At 45.4% G+C, this 18,287-nt stretch overlaps 1 protein-coding gene across 3 annotated transcripts in view; it reads right to left on the bottom strand.

Annotated features, from left to right (window-relative positions):
• Nucleotides 1–3,232: 3,232 nt before the first annotated feature.
• Nucleotides 3,233–18,287, bottom strand: part of mvb12ba (multivesicular body subunit 12Ba) — a 42,595-nt gene continuing 27,540 nt past the window's right edge. For all 3 annotated transcript variants that reach the window (XM_046290619.1, XM_046290618.1, XM_046290620.1), the window contains 4 exons: nt 11,520–11,614; nt 6,105–6,160; nt 5,779–5,838; nt 3,233–3,434 (listed from right to left, as the gene is read on the bottom strand). In XM_046290619.1, the coding sequence (XP_046146575.1) occupies nt 3,348–3,434; nt 5,779–5,838; nt 6,105–6,160; nt 11,520–11,614 (298 nt within the window). In that variant the 3' untranslated portion in view covers nt 3,233–3,347. The remainder of the gene's footprint in view (nt 3,435–5,778; nt 5,839–6,104; nt 6,161–11,519; nt 11,615–18,287) is intronic.

Below are 18,287 nucleotides of genomic sequence, written 5' to 3'. Positions count from 1 at the left end.
TACATTGATTTGACCTTTTTTTCTGAGAAATACAACACTGAAATGTATTGGTCAATTATTCTGGGGAGAGAAGGGTCAGAATACTCCTCAGACCTTAAATGAGCAATTAGACAAAGAGAAAATAAAGGGCTGTTTTCCCCCCCAAAAGGCAACAAGAGCTGCTCTGAGGAAACAACTTCTGCCAAGCATAGAAAGATCAATTAAATTATGTTGAAACTGGATGCTTAAAAACTACAGCGATAGAATACATCAGTACCAGGAATGCTAGAAAAGAAAAAAGGTTCTCCAGAGTTGACATGATTTTCTAGGCAGTGTTTAAAAAGCTTATGTCGAAAAGGAGCAACTCTGGATGCCATTTAAGACAAATACTGTTGTAGAAAAAAAAAAGTTCTCAATATTAATACCATCAATATCAAGCATGTGTGGGTAAAAGAATGACAAGCAACTACAACAAACTAAAAGTCATATCAATGAGTGGTTTGATCACAGTTGAGGCAATAAGACAAAAACAAACAAAAAGAGACTAAAGTGTTTGAAAAAACACTATCGCAGAAGATGTGTGTTTCCTGATAGTTTGGAGTGTGTAAGGTGGGGTCGTGTTCAACAGAAAGAGAACGTTTTTGAAACCGGAAGGTACTGAACTGAACACAGCTTTCAGTTGTTCCCTTGTTGCAAAACGTTTTTGATATGGTGAACACAACCCCAAGGTTTAGAGGGAATTGTGTAAGAGTTTGGAGAAAACTGAGGAGATGGGGGTGTTATTAGTTATAGTCCCCCCCCTATGCCAATGGACAGGCAAAACATGAGGAACACTTTATTAAATTACAATTAGTCATTTTTGAAAATACAAAAAAAAGCAGACTGTTTAGAAGACCACACATATCAGATTTATGCGTGAAACAAAAGACCGTTACTTGAGCCCAAATTATTAAGTGTGTTCTTCTTGATACAAGAACATCCCATTTAGTTCAAAACACATATTATACATGTAATTAAAACACTTAAAAATCTAATTTTGTTCATTATTAAGAAAACGAAAGTGGCAAATGAATACTATCACAATGCTGACCATTGTAACCTGACTAGAGAAAGACAGGGCTCTCCATTGGTAACTGGCTCCTTCAAAACAAAACAGTACGTTTCTGTCAAACTCATTCCGCCAGAAATAGAAAATACAGCTTTTAAAAGATAAGAAATACTAAAACCATGACAAAAGACTGAGTAAAGCCACAGTGAAACTGGTAACAGATGCAAACATCTGGCTTTGAAAAAAACACAAAAAAAACCACACAACAAAAAAAATTTTTTTTTTTGTGTTGTCCAGCTAATGGCAAGACCTTTCCGACTGTAACAGTCCATTTTCTAGTGGTTGTGATTTTAATCCAAGGAGCGTCTCAGACCAGAAAGCACATAGATGGAGTCGTTGAAACGTGACACAAACAACCGAGGCAAAGAGTAAGAACAACTGAAATGACGAGAGAAAAGAACAACCTCAAACCATTTGGTGAACTGTCCAAATCAATATTGTCGGGGACATTTATTTTACAGTAACATGTAAGCTGGCTCCTCTTCCTGGGCTTACATCTAGTGTACAGGGAGGTGGGTGGGGACTGTAGTCAACGACTGGCTAAGCTGCTCTCTAATGCAGAAATATCCACAGACGACCAATGGAACGAAGGCGAGACCAGTGGGTTACGCACTGCTTATATCCAATAGGGTATTATAGAGCACGGTTTGTTCCAACCATCCCAAGTCTCTGTGGGTGCTTTAAAGTTTCCCGAAAGGAGGGATGGATCAAATGTGCATTTCTAGACTAAACTGGTGCCTCTGCCACACTATGGTTCATGGGTTGAATGGGCAAGCCTTGCTCTCCCTCTCCCCTTAACCACCAAGGGTCCAAAAATCACACAACCATCAGGTTCACAGGTCTTTCCATCCTGAATGCACAGCGGAGCTCGTCTCGATCACACGTCTGTGAAAGCCTTAATGCATCAACGGGTCCCTTTTTCCCATGGATTGTTTCCCTTCTCAAATAAGCAGTACTGAACTTTAAAAACAAAGAAGAAGAAGAAACGACTGGGCAACCAAAGGACTTCTGTTTGTTCATTTTTTTTTCTTTTCAAAAGAAAAAAGGACCATCCATTTGGACAGTGGACCAAGCTGTCCCAATGACCTTGTTTGGGAGGAGTGGAGGGAGGAGTGGAGGGATGCAGACGAGGAGTGGAGGGAGGAGTGGAGGGAGGTGTGGAGGAGGCAGACGAGGAGTGGAGGGAGGAGTGGATGGAGGAGTGGATGGAGGAGTGGAGGGAGGAGTAGTGGGAGGTGTGGAGGGATGCAGACAAGGAGGAGTGGAGGGAGGTGAGGAGGGAGGAGTGGAGGGATGCAGACAAGGAGGAGTGGAGGGAGGGAGGGAGGAGAGGAGGAGGGAGGCGGGAGGAGGGAGGGAGGAGAGGGAGGGAGTGGAGGGAGGGAGGAGAGGAGGGAGGCAGATGAGGAGGGAGGCAGATGAGGAGGGAGGCAGATGAGGAGGGAGGCAGATGAGGAGGGAGGGAGGGAGGAGTGGAGGGAGGCAGGCCAAAGGGAGAGAAGGAGACCTAGTTTCCTCTGTCGCTCTCTTTCTCTGGCTTGGTTTGTGTGGGATGGTTCTCAGTAGTAGTAGTAGTAGTAGTAGTAGTAGTGTGAGTCTCTCCCCCTCTCCTGCTGGAGGACTGGGGGAGGCTCAGACCTCTGTAGGGAAGGAGGGGGAGACTCAGACGTCTGTAGGGAAGGAGGGAGAGGCTCAGACCTCTCTGTAGGGAAGGAGGGAGAGGCTCAGACCTCTCTGTAGGGGAGGAGGGAGAGGCTCAGATCTCTGTAGGGGAGGAGGGAGAGGCTCAGATCTCTGTAGGGGAGGAGGGAGAGGCTCAGATCTCTGTAGGGGAGGAGGGAGAGGCTCAGATCTCTGTAGGGGAGGAGGGAGAGGCTCAGATCTCTGTAGGGGAGGAGGGAGAGGCTCAGATCTCTGTAGGGGAGGAGGGAGAGGCTCAGATCTCTGTAGGGGAGGAGGGAGAGGCTCAGATCTCTGTAGGGGAGGAGGGAGAGGCTCAGATCTCTGTAGGGGAGGAGGGAGAGGCTCAGATCTCTGGAGGGGAAGAAGGAGAAGGAGGGAGAGGCTCAGATCTCTGGAGGGGAAGAAGGAGAAGGAGGGAGAGGCTCAGGTCTCTCTGGAGGGGAAGAGGGAGAGGCTCAGGTCTCTCTGGAGGGGAAGAGGGAGAGGCTCAGGTCTCTCTGGAGGGGAAGAGGGGAGGCTCAGATCTGTGTGGGATTGGGGGGGGGGCTCAGAACTGTGTGGGATTGGGGGGGGGGGCTCAGGCCTCAGAGCCCAGGGAGATCCGTGTGGGACTGGGGGGAAGCCTCGCTGCTGCGCTGTGCTCTGTGCGGAAACTATACTCGTACTGAGAGAAAAGGTAGATGGAGAGATGGAAAGAAAGAAAACATGTCATCAACTATTCACAGGACAACATTAAATACATTTATGAAGCATATTTAGTGTGTTTGTTTAACACACCGTTGAAAACTGTTAGGGCCACCCATTAGTCTCACGCAGTTAACCGTCTCTGACTGGATCTTTGGTCAAAGTGTTCCCCCTTGTGGCGAAAACCAGCACAAATTCTATCCACCACAAAAATACAATGTCGTTCCCCACTGATAGATGCTTGAGGTCTGGAATCAAATCGAACTCATTTAAATCCAAACAAATGCTTATTAAAATGTTGAATTGAGAGAGCTCAATAGTGTTTTGGGTTAAGAGAGGACTGCCAACAGTGTGTTGCAATACCTGAACGACCCCCCCCCCAAAAGATCTATTACAACAAACTGAACTAAACAATTCAACTAAGAGATTACATTCCAAGTTTAAAATGAAATAATTTCAGTTGATTTTCTGTGTGGTAAGAAAGCAGGGCACTAGGTGATGCTGTGTGACTACTAGTTGACAGATCATCTCCATACCACAGGACTAAGGTTCACCAACCTTAAGTCTTAACCCTGACCCTTTATTTATTACCTTACTGAAACTAACCATCGTCTCAACTGAGACTCGCCTGGTCCGGTCTATCGTCTCAACTGAGACTCGCCTGGTCCGGTCTATCGTCTCAACTGAGACTCGCCTGGTCCGGTCTATCGTCTCAACTGAGACTCGCCTGGTCCGGTCTATCGTCTCAACTGAGACTCGCCTGGTCCGGTCTATCGTCTCAACTGAGACTCGCCTGGTCCGGTCTATCGTCTCAACTGAGACTCGCCTGGTCCGATCTATGTCTGGTTGAGACAATATTGTTTCTCTGCCTGTTCATTCCGGTCTACATTCCAGGTTAAGACATTTGTTTTTATGTCTGTTCCCCTTTCTCATCTCTCCTGGTCCGGTCCATCATCTCCCTCATCCATCTGAGACCCTCGCCTGGTCCCTTGATGGGTATGTGGTTGAGACAATATTGTTTCTCTGCCATGTTCATTCGCCGACATTCCAGGTTAAGACATTTGTTTTTATGTCTGTTCCCCTTTCCATCTCTCCCTCATCCCTTGTCCATCATCTCCCTCATCCATCCTCATCCCTCTCTCCCTCATCCCTTGTCCATCCTCTCCCTCATCCCTTGTCCATCCTCTCCCTCATCCATAGTCCATCCTCTCCCTCATCCATAGTCCATCCTCTCCCTCATCCATAGTCCATCCTCTCCCTCATCCATAGTCCATCCTCTCCCTCATCCATAGTCCATCCTCTCCCTCATCCATAGTCCATCCTCTCCCTCATCCATAGTCCATCCTCTCCCTCATCCCTCGTTGCAGCCGCAGCCCCCCCCCCCACTTGATGAAGACGTCAACTCAAATTGTGGGCTAATCAACACTTAAAAGAGACACCAATTACTTATGTTCGCCAGTTCCTCTAGTCATTGGGGAAATGGGAGCCTAATGGCTGGAACCGACACCATCCGAAGCAATGAGGGGAGAAAAGCATGTAGCACCAGCCCCCCAAATTATATATATATTATTGGCAGCTGTATATGATTACAGGATCCATTCTCATTACTGGATCATGCCTTTTCATTTACTCAACATGTCTTCCCTTAGTTACTGTATGCAACCCTTCCACAGGGCAAACAGCACAGTTTGAGTAGAGGAGGCGAAATAGGTCAAATTACAGGCCTCTAGTGGACAGTTGGAGAAATACAGCGACACAACATTGATGAAAATGCTGCCTTCACAAAGCACTAAAAAATAAGCTATGCACCTCCTCTCCATACTTATTGAACTCATTTTCTCTGGGCTCCTTCCATTCCACTGATCATGTGGATTAGACACTACGACTTACTTTGAGCCCTCGTACACCAGGTAGGGGCAACGTCTGCTCGTTTATTTTTTATTTTTTTAAAGAGTGACAAACACACTCGTGCACCCGTGCTCAGTGCTCTGACAGAGAGGCTTGGGTGTGGTTTAATTCAGAGAGGGCTCACCTCTGCCTGAAAAGCCCCTCTAAACTCCGTGTAAAACCCCCTTTTAACATAATCAACAAGAAGTGTGATCACCCTGCCTCTATCAAAATGCTAGAACCCGTTTTGAAGGCAGTGGATGATGTCATGTGTCAGTGAACATGGCGATGTGAGTTTAGCCTGGTCCCCAGGCTCGGTTTTGTGGAGTCTTGCCAACTCCTATGGTGTTCGGCATGACAACGACCACAGGAGTTGGCACAAACAGATCTGGAACCAGGCTAGTACGAGTTAGCCCGGGGTGAGACTGTGTACTCACCTCTTTCTCAATCTCCGTCAGAGACTTGATGGTGATGCCCATCAGATCCACCTGCTGCAGCTGCAATACAGATGGCCGACAGGACAGGAAGTTGACAGGCTGAGCGAGCATGTTGAATGCATGGAACACAGACTTCTTCTCTCAGTCTGTGCCTACTCTTCATCAACCAGTTTCACACACACTCGAGCAACAATCTTATCAAGCTGATATCTACATCAGAGACAAGAATATTGTCCGTTGCATTTAGTTCTCTCTTCACAACTATGATGCTCAACAGTCAAGATTACATTTTGTTTTCTGAACCAACCCGAAAAGATAAGACTCACATCATCGGAAGCGCAGGCAAACTTCTCAGAGATCATGAAAGGCACTCCATCCATTGCTGAAAGAGACAAAGAAGACTCATTACGGCCAGCCACAAGATACAAATGTCTGGCCTCGAGGTTAGGGCGTTGAGCCAGTCACCGAAAGGTTTCTGGTTTGAAAACCCGGAGCTGACGAGGTAAAAAAAATCTGTCGCTGTGCCCTTGAGCAAGGCACTTAGCCTCAATGGCTCCAGGGACGCTGTATAATGGTGACCCTGGATGTTACTTCACTCCCTGAGGGTGTATCAGGAGGAGTTGGGATATGCAGAAAATACATTTCCATTATAAACTTGTAACAGGACAAATATAACCGACCCCTAAAAATGATGTATTAACACCTAAAACCCTCTGTCGGAAGGTTCTGTCGAGGCCACTGGGACTGTTGCCTTCTTTGTGATCAACCTCCCTCAAGTTCCAATACATCTGCAAAGAAACCAAATATATAAACTAGATTAAAAAAACTATTTAAATCGCTCTTTAGCTCCGAGGACAAATTCCTGGTCTTGAGGCGTGAAGGCTTAGCTATAATGTGGAACCGTGATGATCGTTCAACAGCAACAGAAGACTCAGGCCTGCATAGTTTTCTTTGACCAAAGTTTCAGTTTGACCCCAGTGTATGGCTTTTGGTTCAGCCGAATGAGTACGAAACAGGGTGTGTGTTTAAACTGAAGACGTCAGACTAAAGTGTTAATTACAACCTTCCCTCTGCGGTAATGTAGTCTTTACCACATTTAAAATGACAGGCCTTCTGGCCATCAACGATTGCATGTATCACACTTCTGAAATTGAAATCTGATTTAAAATAGTGTACAGATGACATGGGGTACAGGCCAGGGGTTAGAGGTTCAGGATGACATGGGGTACAGGCCAGGGGTTAGAGGTTCAGGATGACATGGGGTACAGGCCAGGGGTTAGAGGTTCAGGATGACATGGGGTACAGGCCAGTTACAGGATGACATGGGGTACAGGCCAGGGGTTAGAGGTTCAGGATGACATGGGGTACAGGCCAGGGGTTAGAGGTTCAGGATGACATGGGGTACAGGCCAGGGGTTAGAGGTTCAGGATGACATAGGGTACAGGCCAGGGGTTAGAGGTTCAGGATGACATACAGGCCAGGGGTACAGGCCAGGGGGGTTAGAGGTTCAGGATGACATGGGGTACAGGCCAGGGGTTAGAGGTTCAGGATGACATGGGGTACAGGCCAGGGGAGGTTCAGGATGACATGGGTTTAGAGGTTCAGGATGACATGGGGGCCAGGGTTAGAGGTTCAGGCCAGGGGGGTTAGAGGTTCAGGATGACATGGGGTACAGGCCAGGGGTTAGAGGTTCAGGGGGTTATGACATGGGGTACAGGCCAGGGGTTAGAGGTTCAGGATGACATGGGGTACAGGCCAGAGGTTAGAGGTTCAGGATGAAATGGGGTACAGGCCAGGGGTTAGAGGTTCAGGATGACATGGGGTACAGGCCAGGGGTTAGAGGTTCAGGATGACATGGGGTACAGGCCAGGGGTTAGGATGACATAGGGTACAGGCCAGGGTGAGGATGGGGTGAAGACAGAGAGAGAATCCTCCAATGAAAGAGCCTAAATGCATTCAACAATCCTTTTTAAACCTGTTGACACGTGACAAGCTGGCACAGGTCAATTCCTATGATGATACTCCTCCAATATAATACAAAATGTAAATAAATCTCATCCAAACAGAAACAGATTTGTCCTTCAACCTCCTTGTCTCGTGCCTCATCCTTCCTAACAAACCTTAAACTCTGTAGGGCATAGAACCCACCCCTTTCAGATCAACTAAGGAGAGGAGACAAGGAAGGAAGGCTGCTTCCTTCAAGCAGAGCATTAGAAGCTCATTAATAACTTACTTAAATAACCCACAGAAGATCTTTTAAGGGACATTGGGATGATGAATCTTTATAAATGGTCTTTAAATGGCTTGGATGTGGAGGGTATAATTTCATCTGGCTGTAATTAGCTGGGGATGTATAGCACGGCCACACTCCTCCTTGGGATGGGATGGGATGGATGGACAGTATGTCGCCGTCTCCTCAGGCCATGTGTTGCAACAGGGGTAGGGCTTCAAAATTCCAGTAACTTTTCCACGGTTTTCCAGAAATTCGGGTTGGAAGAAAACTGAAATGAGAATAAGGAAGGAATATAGAAATTCTCCAACCCAAACCAGGACTTCTGGTAAACCAGAATTTTGGGAAAGTAAGTAGAATTTTGCAACCCAAAACAGGGGTTATGGGAGATGTAGTGAGGGCCAATGGGGCATACTGAACTGAAGGTGATGGAGACCTGTTGTGGCACATCTGGGTTGTGTCATGTAGCTTTGTTGACTATTTGTGCTCTTTGACTAATAAAGTGTAAAACCAAGAGGAGGATTTGAGACGAGGAGTTTGGGGATGTGTTTGGATAATAAGCTCAGAGACCACGGTGCCTCACATGTATACTTCTTCTATGTCATTTGTTTTTATTCCTCCATTCTAAGTGATCCCAAATATGATCCGGATGGATTTGACTGAAAAACTCAACTGTCAAAAGGCGATCCTTTTCACTGTGTAAATAGTGAACTAAAACTTGTGTGTCGAAAGGATGAAACTCAAAAAAAAACATTTTAAAGAGCAAAAAATAAAATAATGGGAGGAAATGAAAAGTAGAACAAGAAAAGTCCTTTCCATAATCAGTGAGCCAGGCGTCATCTGGAACTATTAAGCGTATTCCACACAGAGTGACGAGGGGGTGGGGGATCAATCGTCTAAGCGTATTAATAAAATATCCTAAATTACACAAGTCATAAATCCTGGGGAAAATGAAGCGCACCCTCGTCTGTCATTTTAGCTTTCGCGACGTCACCAGGAGTGGGGTGAGCTCTCGATAAGGCTGAACGAACGGCAAAGAGATGAATATGTAAATTACACTGAGCATTTACAAGCCTCGAATACCCTTCCCCCTTCCTCAACCCTCAAAAGACAACTTCTGTCTGAGGCTTTTCCGCTTCTCATTGTAACCCCCCCCCCGCCACCACCACCCACCTCATGTTTAATTCATTCGGGGACTCACCTGTCAGTTTCAGCCTCTAATGCTGCAGGGGTGTCAGTACTGCGACCTCCATCAAGGAGCCAGCGTGGGTTCTAATTGGAAAGCGACGCCGAGTTCTCGGAGCTACAATTATTAGGGGCAAATTATAAAATATATATTTTTTTTTAAATGGCAGGTGCAACTCCTTAAAATGGCTGATATCTGATATTTGTTTCAGCGGCTATCCGAAAGGGGCGTCGGCACCTGACTGATGGTTATGACTCGTCTTAATTGGTTACTGGGGGGGGGGTCCGGAGTTTAGAGAACAGAAGGAAAACTTTTGGGTAAAACTCAAAAATGTCCTGCTTTACCTAAAGGGGTTTCCTACACGCAACTCCAGGGGAGATTTCATGTGTCAGTGTTGCATCTACTCAAAGCGTTTTGTTTATTTCGATGTGCCAATGATAAGGAGTACAAAGAAACCCCTATTAGATTGTACCGGGAGTGGTAATGCATAGCTCATTAAGTGAAAATTAGATGTAGAATAGAGTATGAGAGAGTATGGAAAAATTGAGTCGCCCAGTACTGGAGGGGTCCATCTCTCTGGCTCATCACACGATGTCTCTCTTTGAATCCGTAACATGTCCATCTTACGACATCCAAAGCCCTAGACTCCTTTAAGGGGTAGCTACCACAGGTGACTTCAGAGTAAACTGAGGTACACTGACCAGAGTAAACTGAGGTACACTCCTTAAGGGTAGCTACCACAGGTGACTTCAGAGTAAACTGAGGTACACTCCTTAAGGGGTAGCTACCACAGGTGCCTTCAGAGTAAACTGAGGTACACTCCTTTAAGGGGTAGCTACCACAGGTGACTTCAGAGTAAACTGAGGGATAACACTCCCTAAGGGGTAGCTACCACAGGTGCCTTCAGAGTAAACTGAGGTACACTCCTTAAGGGGTAGCTACCACAGGTGACTTCAGAGTAAACTGAGGTACACTCCTTAAGGGGTAGCTACCACAGGTGACTTCAGAGTAAACTGAGGTACACTCCTTAAGGGGTAGCTACCACAGGTGCCTTCAGAGTAAACTGAGGTACACACTCCTTTAAGGGGTAGCTACCACAGGTGACTTCAGAGTAAACTGAGATACACACTCCTTTAAGGGGTAGCTACCACAGGTGACTTCAGAGTAAACTGAGGTACACACTCCTTTAAGGGGTAGCTACCACAGGTGACTTCAGAGTAAACTGAGGTACACACTCCTTTAAGGGGTAGCTACCACAGGTGACTTCAGAGTAAACTGAGGTACACTCCTTTAAGGGGTAGCTACCACAGGTGACTTCAGAGTAAACTGAGGGATAACACTCCTTTAAGGGGTAGCTACCACAGGTGACTTCAGAGTAAACTGAGGGATAACACTCCTTTAAGGGGTAGCTACCACAGGTGACTTCAGAGTAAACTGAGGGATAACACTCCTTTAAGGGGTAGCTACCACAGGTGACTTCAGAGTAAACTGAGGGATAACACTCCTTAAGGGGTAGCTACCACAGGTGACTTCAGAGTAAACTGAGGGATAACACTCCTTTAAGGGGTAGCTACCACAGGTGACTTCAGACTAAAATGAGGGATAACACTCCTTTAAAGGATAGCTATACAGGTGACTTCAGACTAAAATGAGGGATAACACTCCTTTAAGGGGGTAGCTACCACAGGTGACTTCAGAGTAAAATGAGGGATAACACTCCTTTAAGGGGTAGCTACCACAGGTGACTTCAGAGTAAACTGAGGTACACCTTTATGACTTCAGAGTAAACTGAGGGATAACACTCCTTTAAGGGGTAGCTACCACAGGTGACTTCAGAGTAAAATGAGGGATAACAGGTGACTTCAGAGATAGATATAATATATATAAAGATATAGATATAATATATATAATATATGTAATATATAAAGATATAGATATAATATATATAATATATAAAGATATAGATATAAAGATAGATATATACATATAGATATAAAGATAGATATATACATATATAATATAAAGATAAAATGAGGGATAACACTCCTTTAAGGGGTAGCTATAGACAGGTGACTTCAGAGTAAACTGAGGTACACTCCTTTAAGGGATATAGTAGCTACCACAGGTGACTTCAGAGTAAACTGAGGGATAACACTAAATTCAAAATGAATATTATGCAATGGCTGAAGGGATATAAAGAAAAACAACAACAAAAAACATTGAATATATATAATATATATAATATATAGCATATTCCAGAAGATTTTTATAGATATAATATATATAATATATAGCAATTGGGAAGAAACATAGACGGTAGCTCACCTGATATGGCGTACAGGTTGGAGTTCTGGTGTTCAAAATCTGGTCTAGTAGTGGTTTGCCTTTTGAAACTGGCGGGGAGTGTCATGGATATATGTCTGTATAAAGATATAGATATAATATATATAATATATAAAGGGGACAAACAGATTTTTAAAATAGAGATATAGATATAATATATAGCCATGTTTAGTAAAGAAATGTATCATATATATAGATAGATATATATAAAGATATAGATATAATATATATAATATATAAAGATATAGATATAATATATATAATATATAAAGATATAGATATAATATATATAATATATAAAGATATAGATATAAAGATAGATATATACATATATATAATATATAAAGATATAATAGATATAATATATAAAGATATAGATATAAAGATAATAGATATAATATATAAAGATATAGATATAATATATATAATATAGAGATAATATATATAATATAGAGATAATATATATAATATAGAGATATAGATATAAAGATAGATATATAATATATAAAGATATAATATATATAAAGATATAATATATATAATATATAGATATAAAGATATATATAATATATAGATATATATATTCCCCCTTTAACGCCCGGTGCGTTGGGGGAACGTCAGTGATATTTACAAACAGCCTGGTTCTCTCTCGGTTTATTCTGCGATGGGGGGGGGGGTGGGGGAACGTTCGCCCGGAGGATTTTTTTTTTATTTAAAAAAGGTTGACGACAATCGTTAATCTAGGCATTGGCCACGGACGTTTAATGAAGATCTCCTTTCCAGCTCATCTTCAAAAAGGTTGACTGAGGAAGTGGAGGGGAATTATGGTCGGTGAACGTTGTGATATTTCACAAACACAGATTGACCTGACAGATACTGTTTGGGTGCGTATGCCTGGGACAAAACATCCATCAATATCCAGAAATTAATGCAGTAAATAAGCTGCTTTTGGAGAGGTCTACTCTCTCGGACCAGGACGACCAACGTACTCAAGAGTTGCGTCTAACGTTTATCAAACAGTTCATTATTAGAAATCAGGTGTGCTATATTAGAGATGGAGCGAACATCTACAGCTCTCGGTTTCCCGATAGCGATGGAATTTATAGGCTTTATGAGTGTTTTAGCGATCTTTCCTTACAATGGCTTTCCTGAAACACCACGCAGAAACGTCTACAGCCCCGGTGCGTTGGGGGAACGTTCCCCGTGCGTGTGCTAAACACCACAGGGAACGTTCTTGCTATTTTGGATCATCTTTATGATGTGAGTCAGTTCCGGATACAACATGTGGGCATTATCTTTTAATCTCCCTTATCATTTTTGTGTTAACGTGTGTATGTTGAAAGTCTTTGGTTTTGCGTTGACACATCAACTTGGGGGAACGTTCGCCCGGTGCGTTGGGGGAACGTTCGCCCGGTGCGTTGGGGGAACGTTCGCCCGGTGCGTTGGGGGAACGTTCGCCCGGTGCGTTGGGGGAACGTTCGCCCGGTGCGTTGGGGGAACGTTCGCCCGGTGCGTTGGGGGAACGTTCGCCCGGTGCGTTGGGGGAACGTTCGCCCGGTGCGTTGGGGGAACGTTCGCCCGGTGCGTTGGGGGAACGTTCGCCCGGTGCGTTGGGAGCCGTGTCGATACTGCCGGGATCTAAATAAAAAAGGCAGCACTGCTCTCGGATCGGATCTTACCGTTTAAATCTTACCTTGACATTTATAATTATAATAATTACAGACAGCAAAACAGAACTCAATTGAATGAACAAGAAATGTATTTAAATATTTAATTATATAGGCCTATACTGTAGGCTATTTATCTTGAATAACTTGTTTAACAATTGCAAAGACATTGGCAACTTTGTATTTGTAGTCAACTTCACTGTGAAATTATCGGTGGTCACAGAGACAGACATGAATTCTGTTTAGCGGAGATCTTTGTTCTTCTGTGTATAAAGTCATGCAGTAGGTAAAAAAAACAAATCTAACGAAGCACTTAGCTGTTTGAATGTTATGAGGCAATTAGTAAATAAGCGTTTAAGTGCAAATTTGGTAACAATGGTTTTTGGGGAAACAGCTCATAGATGTAACGATGCTCCTGTGAAGGTTCTTACGACGAACTTAGCCTTAAAATGCCTTTTGGAAACCGGACCCTGGATGGTACGGTAGCTCCCCTGGAACAGGGTTCGAGAGCCCTGCTGCAGAGCCACTTCACAGGCAAGATGTTACACTAACAAGCATCCATGGTCCTTCTGTGGCTGTAAAACTTTTCTCAAATGAAAAACTGCATTTATTAAACTCAGCCACATCTCAGAGAAACTACAAGGCTTTAGACTGGTGACTCAAGTGACATATAGGCAATGAGTTACTCAGTGAACAAAGCACAGAAAAACTGACTGCGGTGGTTAGGGATTGGATTACAGTGGCCACTGGAGTTTGGAATCCAATTTATCATCGTTGTGGGGAACAAGATGCCACTCCTCTTGTTTCTCTGCCGAGGTTCTGACTGTGGTGTGCTGAAATGCTTTAGTAAATTACAGAAGAGAACATTGTGGGGAGGCAAGGGAAATGAAACAATTATGCATCGTAACAATCCAGTCTTTTGGAAAGAATTTAAGTAATATTGTCAGGCACACAGAAAAGATGTTTTAATCTTCGCTACCACTTTGTAAGTATGTTGGAGCCAGTGTTGGGGTCAACTAGTGATTCAACTACATTTTGCAGTAGCTTGGTGGTCATTGAACTAAATTAAAATCTAGGTACTGTTTACAGTAGTTACTCCCCCACTTTCCCCCCCACTACAGCCTAAAACACGGTTTTTGTTTTTAATATTATACATTCTGTTAACATCTGACATTTCAGATATACAAACAGTGCATTCAGGAAGTTCTCAGACCCCTTGACTTTTTACACATTTTGTTACGTTACAGCCTTATTCTAAAATGGCTGAAATTGTCCCCCCCCCCTCTCAATCTACACACAATATATAATCACAATAGCGTAAGTATTCAGACCCTTTACTCAGTACTTGAATCACCTTTGGCAGCGATTACAGCCTCGAGTCTTCTTGGAAATGATGCTACAAGCATGGCACATCTGTATTTGGAGAGTTTCTCCAATTTTTCTCTGCAGATCCTCTCATGCGCTGTCAGGTTGGATGGGGAGCGTCGCTGCAGAGAGGTTCGATCGGGTTCAAGTTTGGGCTCTGGCTGGATCACTCAAGGACATTCAGAGACTTGTCCTGAAGCCACTCCTGCACTGTCTTGGCTGTGTGCTTAGGGTCATTGTCCTGTTGGAAGATGAACCTTCGCCCCAATCTGAGGTCCTGAGTGCTCTGGAGCAGGTTTTCATCAAGGATCTCTCTGTACTTTGCTCCGTTAATCTTTGCCTCGATCCCGACTAGTCTCCCAGTCCCTGCCGCTGAAAAACATCCCCACAGCATGATGCTGCCACCACCATGCTTCACTGTAGGGATGGTGCCAGCTTTCCTTCAGACGTGTCGCTTGGCATACAGGCCAAATAGTTCAATCTTGGTTTCATCAGAACAAAGAATCTTGTTTCTCATGGTCTGAGAGTCCTTTAGGTGCCTTTTGGCAAACACCAAGCAGGCTGTCAATTGCCCTTTACTGAGGAGTGGCTTCCGTCTGGCCACTCTACCATAAAGGCCTGATTGGTGGAGTGCTGCAGAGATGGGATAACCTTCCAGAAGGACAACCATCTCCACAGAGGAACTCTAAAGCACTGTCAGAGTGACCATCGGGTTCTTGGTCACCTCCCTGACCAAGGACAGTCTCCCCCAGTTTGAACGGGTGGCCAGCTCTAGGAAGAGCCTTGGTGGTTCCAATCTTCTTCCTTTTAAGGATGATGGAGGCCTCTTTTCTTGGGGACCCTCAATGCTGCAAAAGAAATGTTGTTCCCTTCCCCAGATCTGTGCCTCGACACAATCCTGTCGTTTCGGAGCTCTATGGACAATTTCTTTGACCTCATAGCTTGATTTTTGCTCTGACATGCACTGTCAACCGTGGGACCTTATATAGACAGGTATGTGCCTTTTCAAATCATGTCCAATCAATTGAATTTACCACAGGTGGACTCCAATCAAGTTGTAGAAACATCAAGGTTGATCAATGGAAACAGGATGCACCTGAGCTCAATTTAAAGTCTCAGTGCAAGGGGTTATGTAAATAAGGTATTTCTTATTCATAATTATTACGTGTAATTTTTACCGAATTTCGTGATTACGATCATCTCATTGCTGCAACTCCCCAACGTGCTCGGGAGAGGTGAAGGTTAAGTCATGCGTCCTCTGAAACATGACCCGCCAAGCTGCGCTTCTTAACACCCCCTCGTTAAACCCGGAAGCCAGCTGTACCAATCTGTCAGTGGAAACACTGTTCAACTGACGGCCGGGGTCAGCCTGCAGGCACCCGACCCGCCACAAGGAGTCGCTAGAGCGCGATGGGCCAAGTAAAGCCGACCTGGCCAAACCCTCCCCCTAACCCGGACGACGCTGGCCCAGTTGTGCACCGCCCTATAGGACTGCTGTTCATGGCCGGTTGTAACACAGCCTAGGATCGAACCTGGGTCTGTAGCGACGTCTCAAGCACTGCGATGCAATGCCTTAGATCGCGCGCACACTCACTGGCAAAGATGTTCAGCAGACAGGCAGATGCTGTGAAAAAAATTTATCGACAGAGGGAGTCATTTGTATAGGCGGTTTGTTGCGTTTTTGGCGGGGACTAGGGAAGAAAAAAAAAATAATCCCCCAATTTAATGTAGAGCTAAATGATTTTTTTAAAGATTTCAAAAGGTTTAAAAAAAGAACAAGGGAGTTTGAACTGGTTCAGAATGAAATGATTGGTTCCAACCAATCAGAGAGAAGAGGGCTGAAAGAAAAGAGGGAAAGACTCAGGAAGCTGCTTCCTCCTCTCCCTGTCTCTTTAAAAATTGAAGTATACTTACGCAATAAGTCCCGAGGAGGTGTGGTATATGACCAATACATCATAGCTAAGGGCTGTTCTTATGCAACACAGAGTACCTGCATACAGCCCTTAGCCGTGGTATATTGGCAAAAACAACAAACCCGAGGTGCCTTATTGCTATTATAAACTGGTTACCAACATAATTCGAACAATAAACAAGTGGTTTTACATACCCATGATATATTGTCTTATGTCCTGCAAGCAAATCTGCCTCTACAGAGCATCCAGTCCAGTGGAGGTTACACGCTAGCCTGGCTGGGGTAGCGCTGCTAGTGCAGTGGAGTTACACGCTAGCCTGGCTGGGGTAACGCTGCTAGTCCAGTGGAGTTACACGCTAGCCTGGCTGGGGTGGCGCTGTTAGTCCAGTGGAGTTACACGCTAGCCTGGCTGGGGTAGCGCTGCTAGTCCAGTGGAGTTACACGCTAGCCTTGCTGGGGTAGTGCTGCTAGTGCAGTGGAGTTACACGCCAGCCTGGCTGGGGTGGCGCTGCTAGTGCAGTGGAGTTACATGCTAGCCTGGCGCTGCTAGTCCAGTGGAGTTACGCGCTAGCCTGGCTGGGGTGGCGCTGCTAGTCCAGTGGAGTTACACGCTAGCCTGGCTGGGGTAGTGCTGCTAGTCCAGTGGAGTTACACGCTAGCCTGGCTGGGGTAGTGCTGCTAGTCCAGTGGAGTTACACGCTAGCCTGGCTGGGGTGGCGCTGCTAGTGCAGTGGAGTTACATGCTAGTCTGGCGCTGCTAGTCCAGTGGAGTTACACGCTAGCCTGGCTGGGGTAGCGCTGCTAGTGCAGTGGAGTTACACGCTAGCCTGGCTGGGGTAGCGCTGCTAGTGCAGTGGAGTTACACGCTAGCCTGGCTGGGGTGGCGCTGCTAGTGCAGTGGAGTTACATGCTAGTCTGGCGCTGCTAGTCCAGTGGAGTTACATGCTAGCCTGGCGCTGCTAATCCAGTGGAGTTACACGCTAGCCTGGCTGGGGTAGCGCTGCTAGTGCAGTGGAGTTACACGCTAGCCTGGCTGGGGTAGCGCTGCTAGTGCAGTGGAGTTACACGCTAGCCTGGCTGGGGTGGCGCTGCTAGTGCAGTGGAGTTACATGCTAGTCTGGCGCTGCTAGTCCAGTGGAGTTACATGCTAGCCTGGCGCTGCTAATCCAGTGGAGTTACACGCTAGCCTGGCTGGGGTAGCGCTGCTAGTGCAGTGGAGCATTGTCTGAGAACAACAGTGTGAGAGGAATCCCAATGGTCTCTATGCGTTCCTGTGGTTAAGGTTAGGGACATCCCAAGGATCCCAGATAGCACGGACAGTGGGATCATGGTGTAATGCTTTTTCCTCTGGGGGATATAGAAAATAATTACACTAGACTATTTTAACTTAGAGAAAGGCACAAAAAAAATCATTTTTAGGATTTCAAGTGTACATAGTTTTTCATTAAATGTAGAGTTTTGTTACAATAACCGGTTCCATCTGGTTCAGATATTTCAGCACTACTAACAATGCTGGCCCGTTCTCGACACTAAACCACCCTCAGATAGGAGCGCAACTCCAGTGGTTAACCATTGTTAGAGAAAACAAGTCCTGGTGGCAGTCGGGAGAAAACCACGCCAAGACGGGTCCCGGTGGCAGTCGGGACAAAACCACGCCAAGACGGGTCCCGGTGGCAGTCGGGACAAAACCACGCCAAGACGGGTCCCGGTGGCAGTCGGGACAAAACCACGCCAAGACGGGTCCCGGTGGCAGTCGGGACAAAACCACGCCAAGACGGGTCCCGGTGGCAGTCGGGACAAAACCAC

The sequence above is a fragment of the Oncorhynchus gorbuscha genome, linkage group LG11 (genome assembly GCF_021184085.1).
Source record: "Oncorhynchus gorbuscha isolate QuinsamMale2020 ecotype Even-year linkage group LG11, OgorEven_v1.0, whole genome shotgun sequence".
Classification (NCBI taxonomy): Eukaryota; Metazoa; Chordata; class Actinopteri; order Salmoniformes; family Salmonidae; genus Oncorhynchus; species Oncorhynchus gorbuscha.
This window is presented reverse-complemented; position numbering and strand designations above follow the sequence as displayed.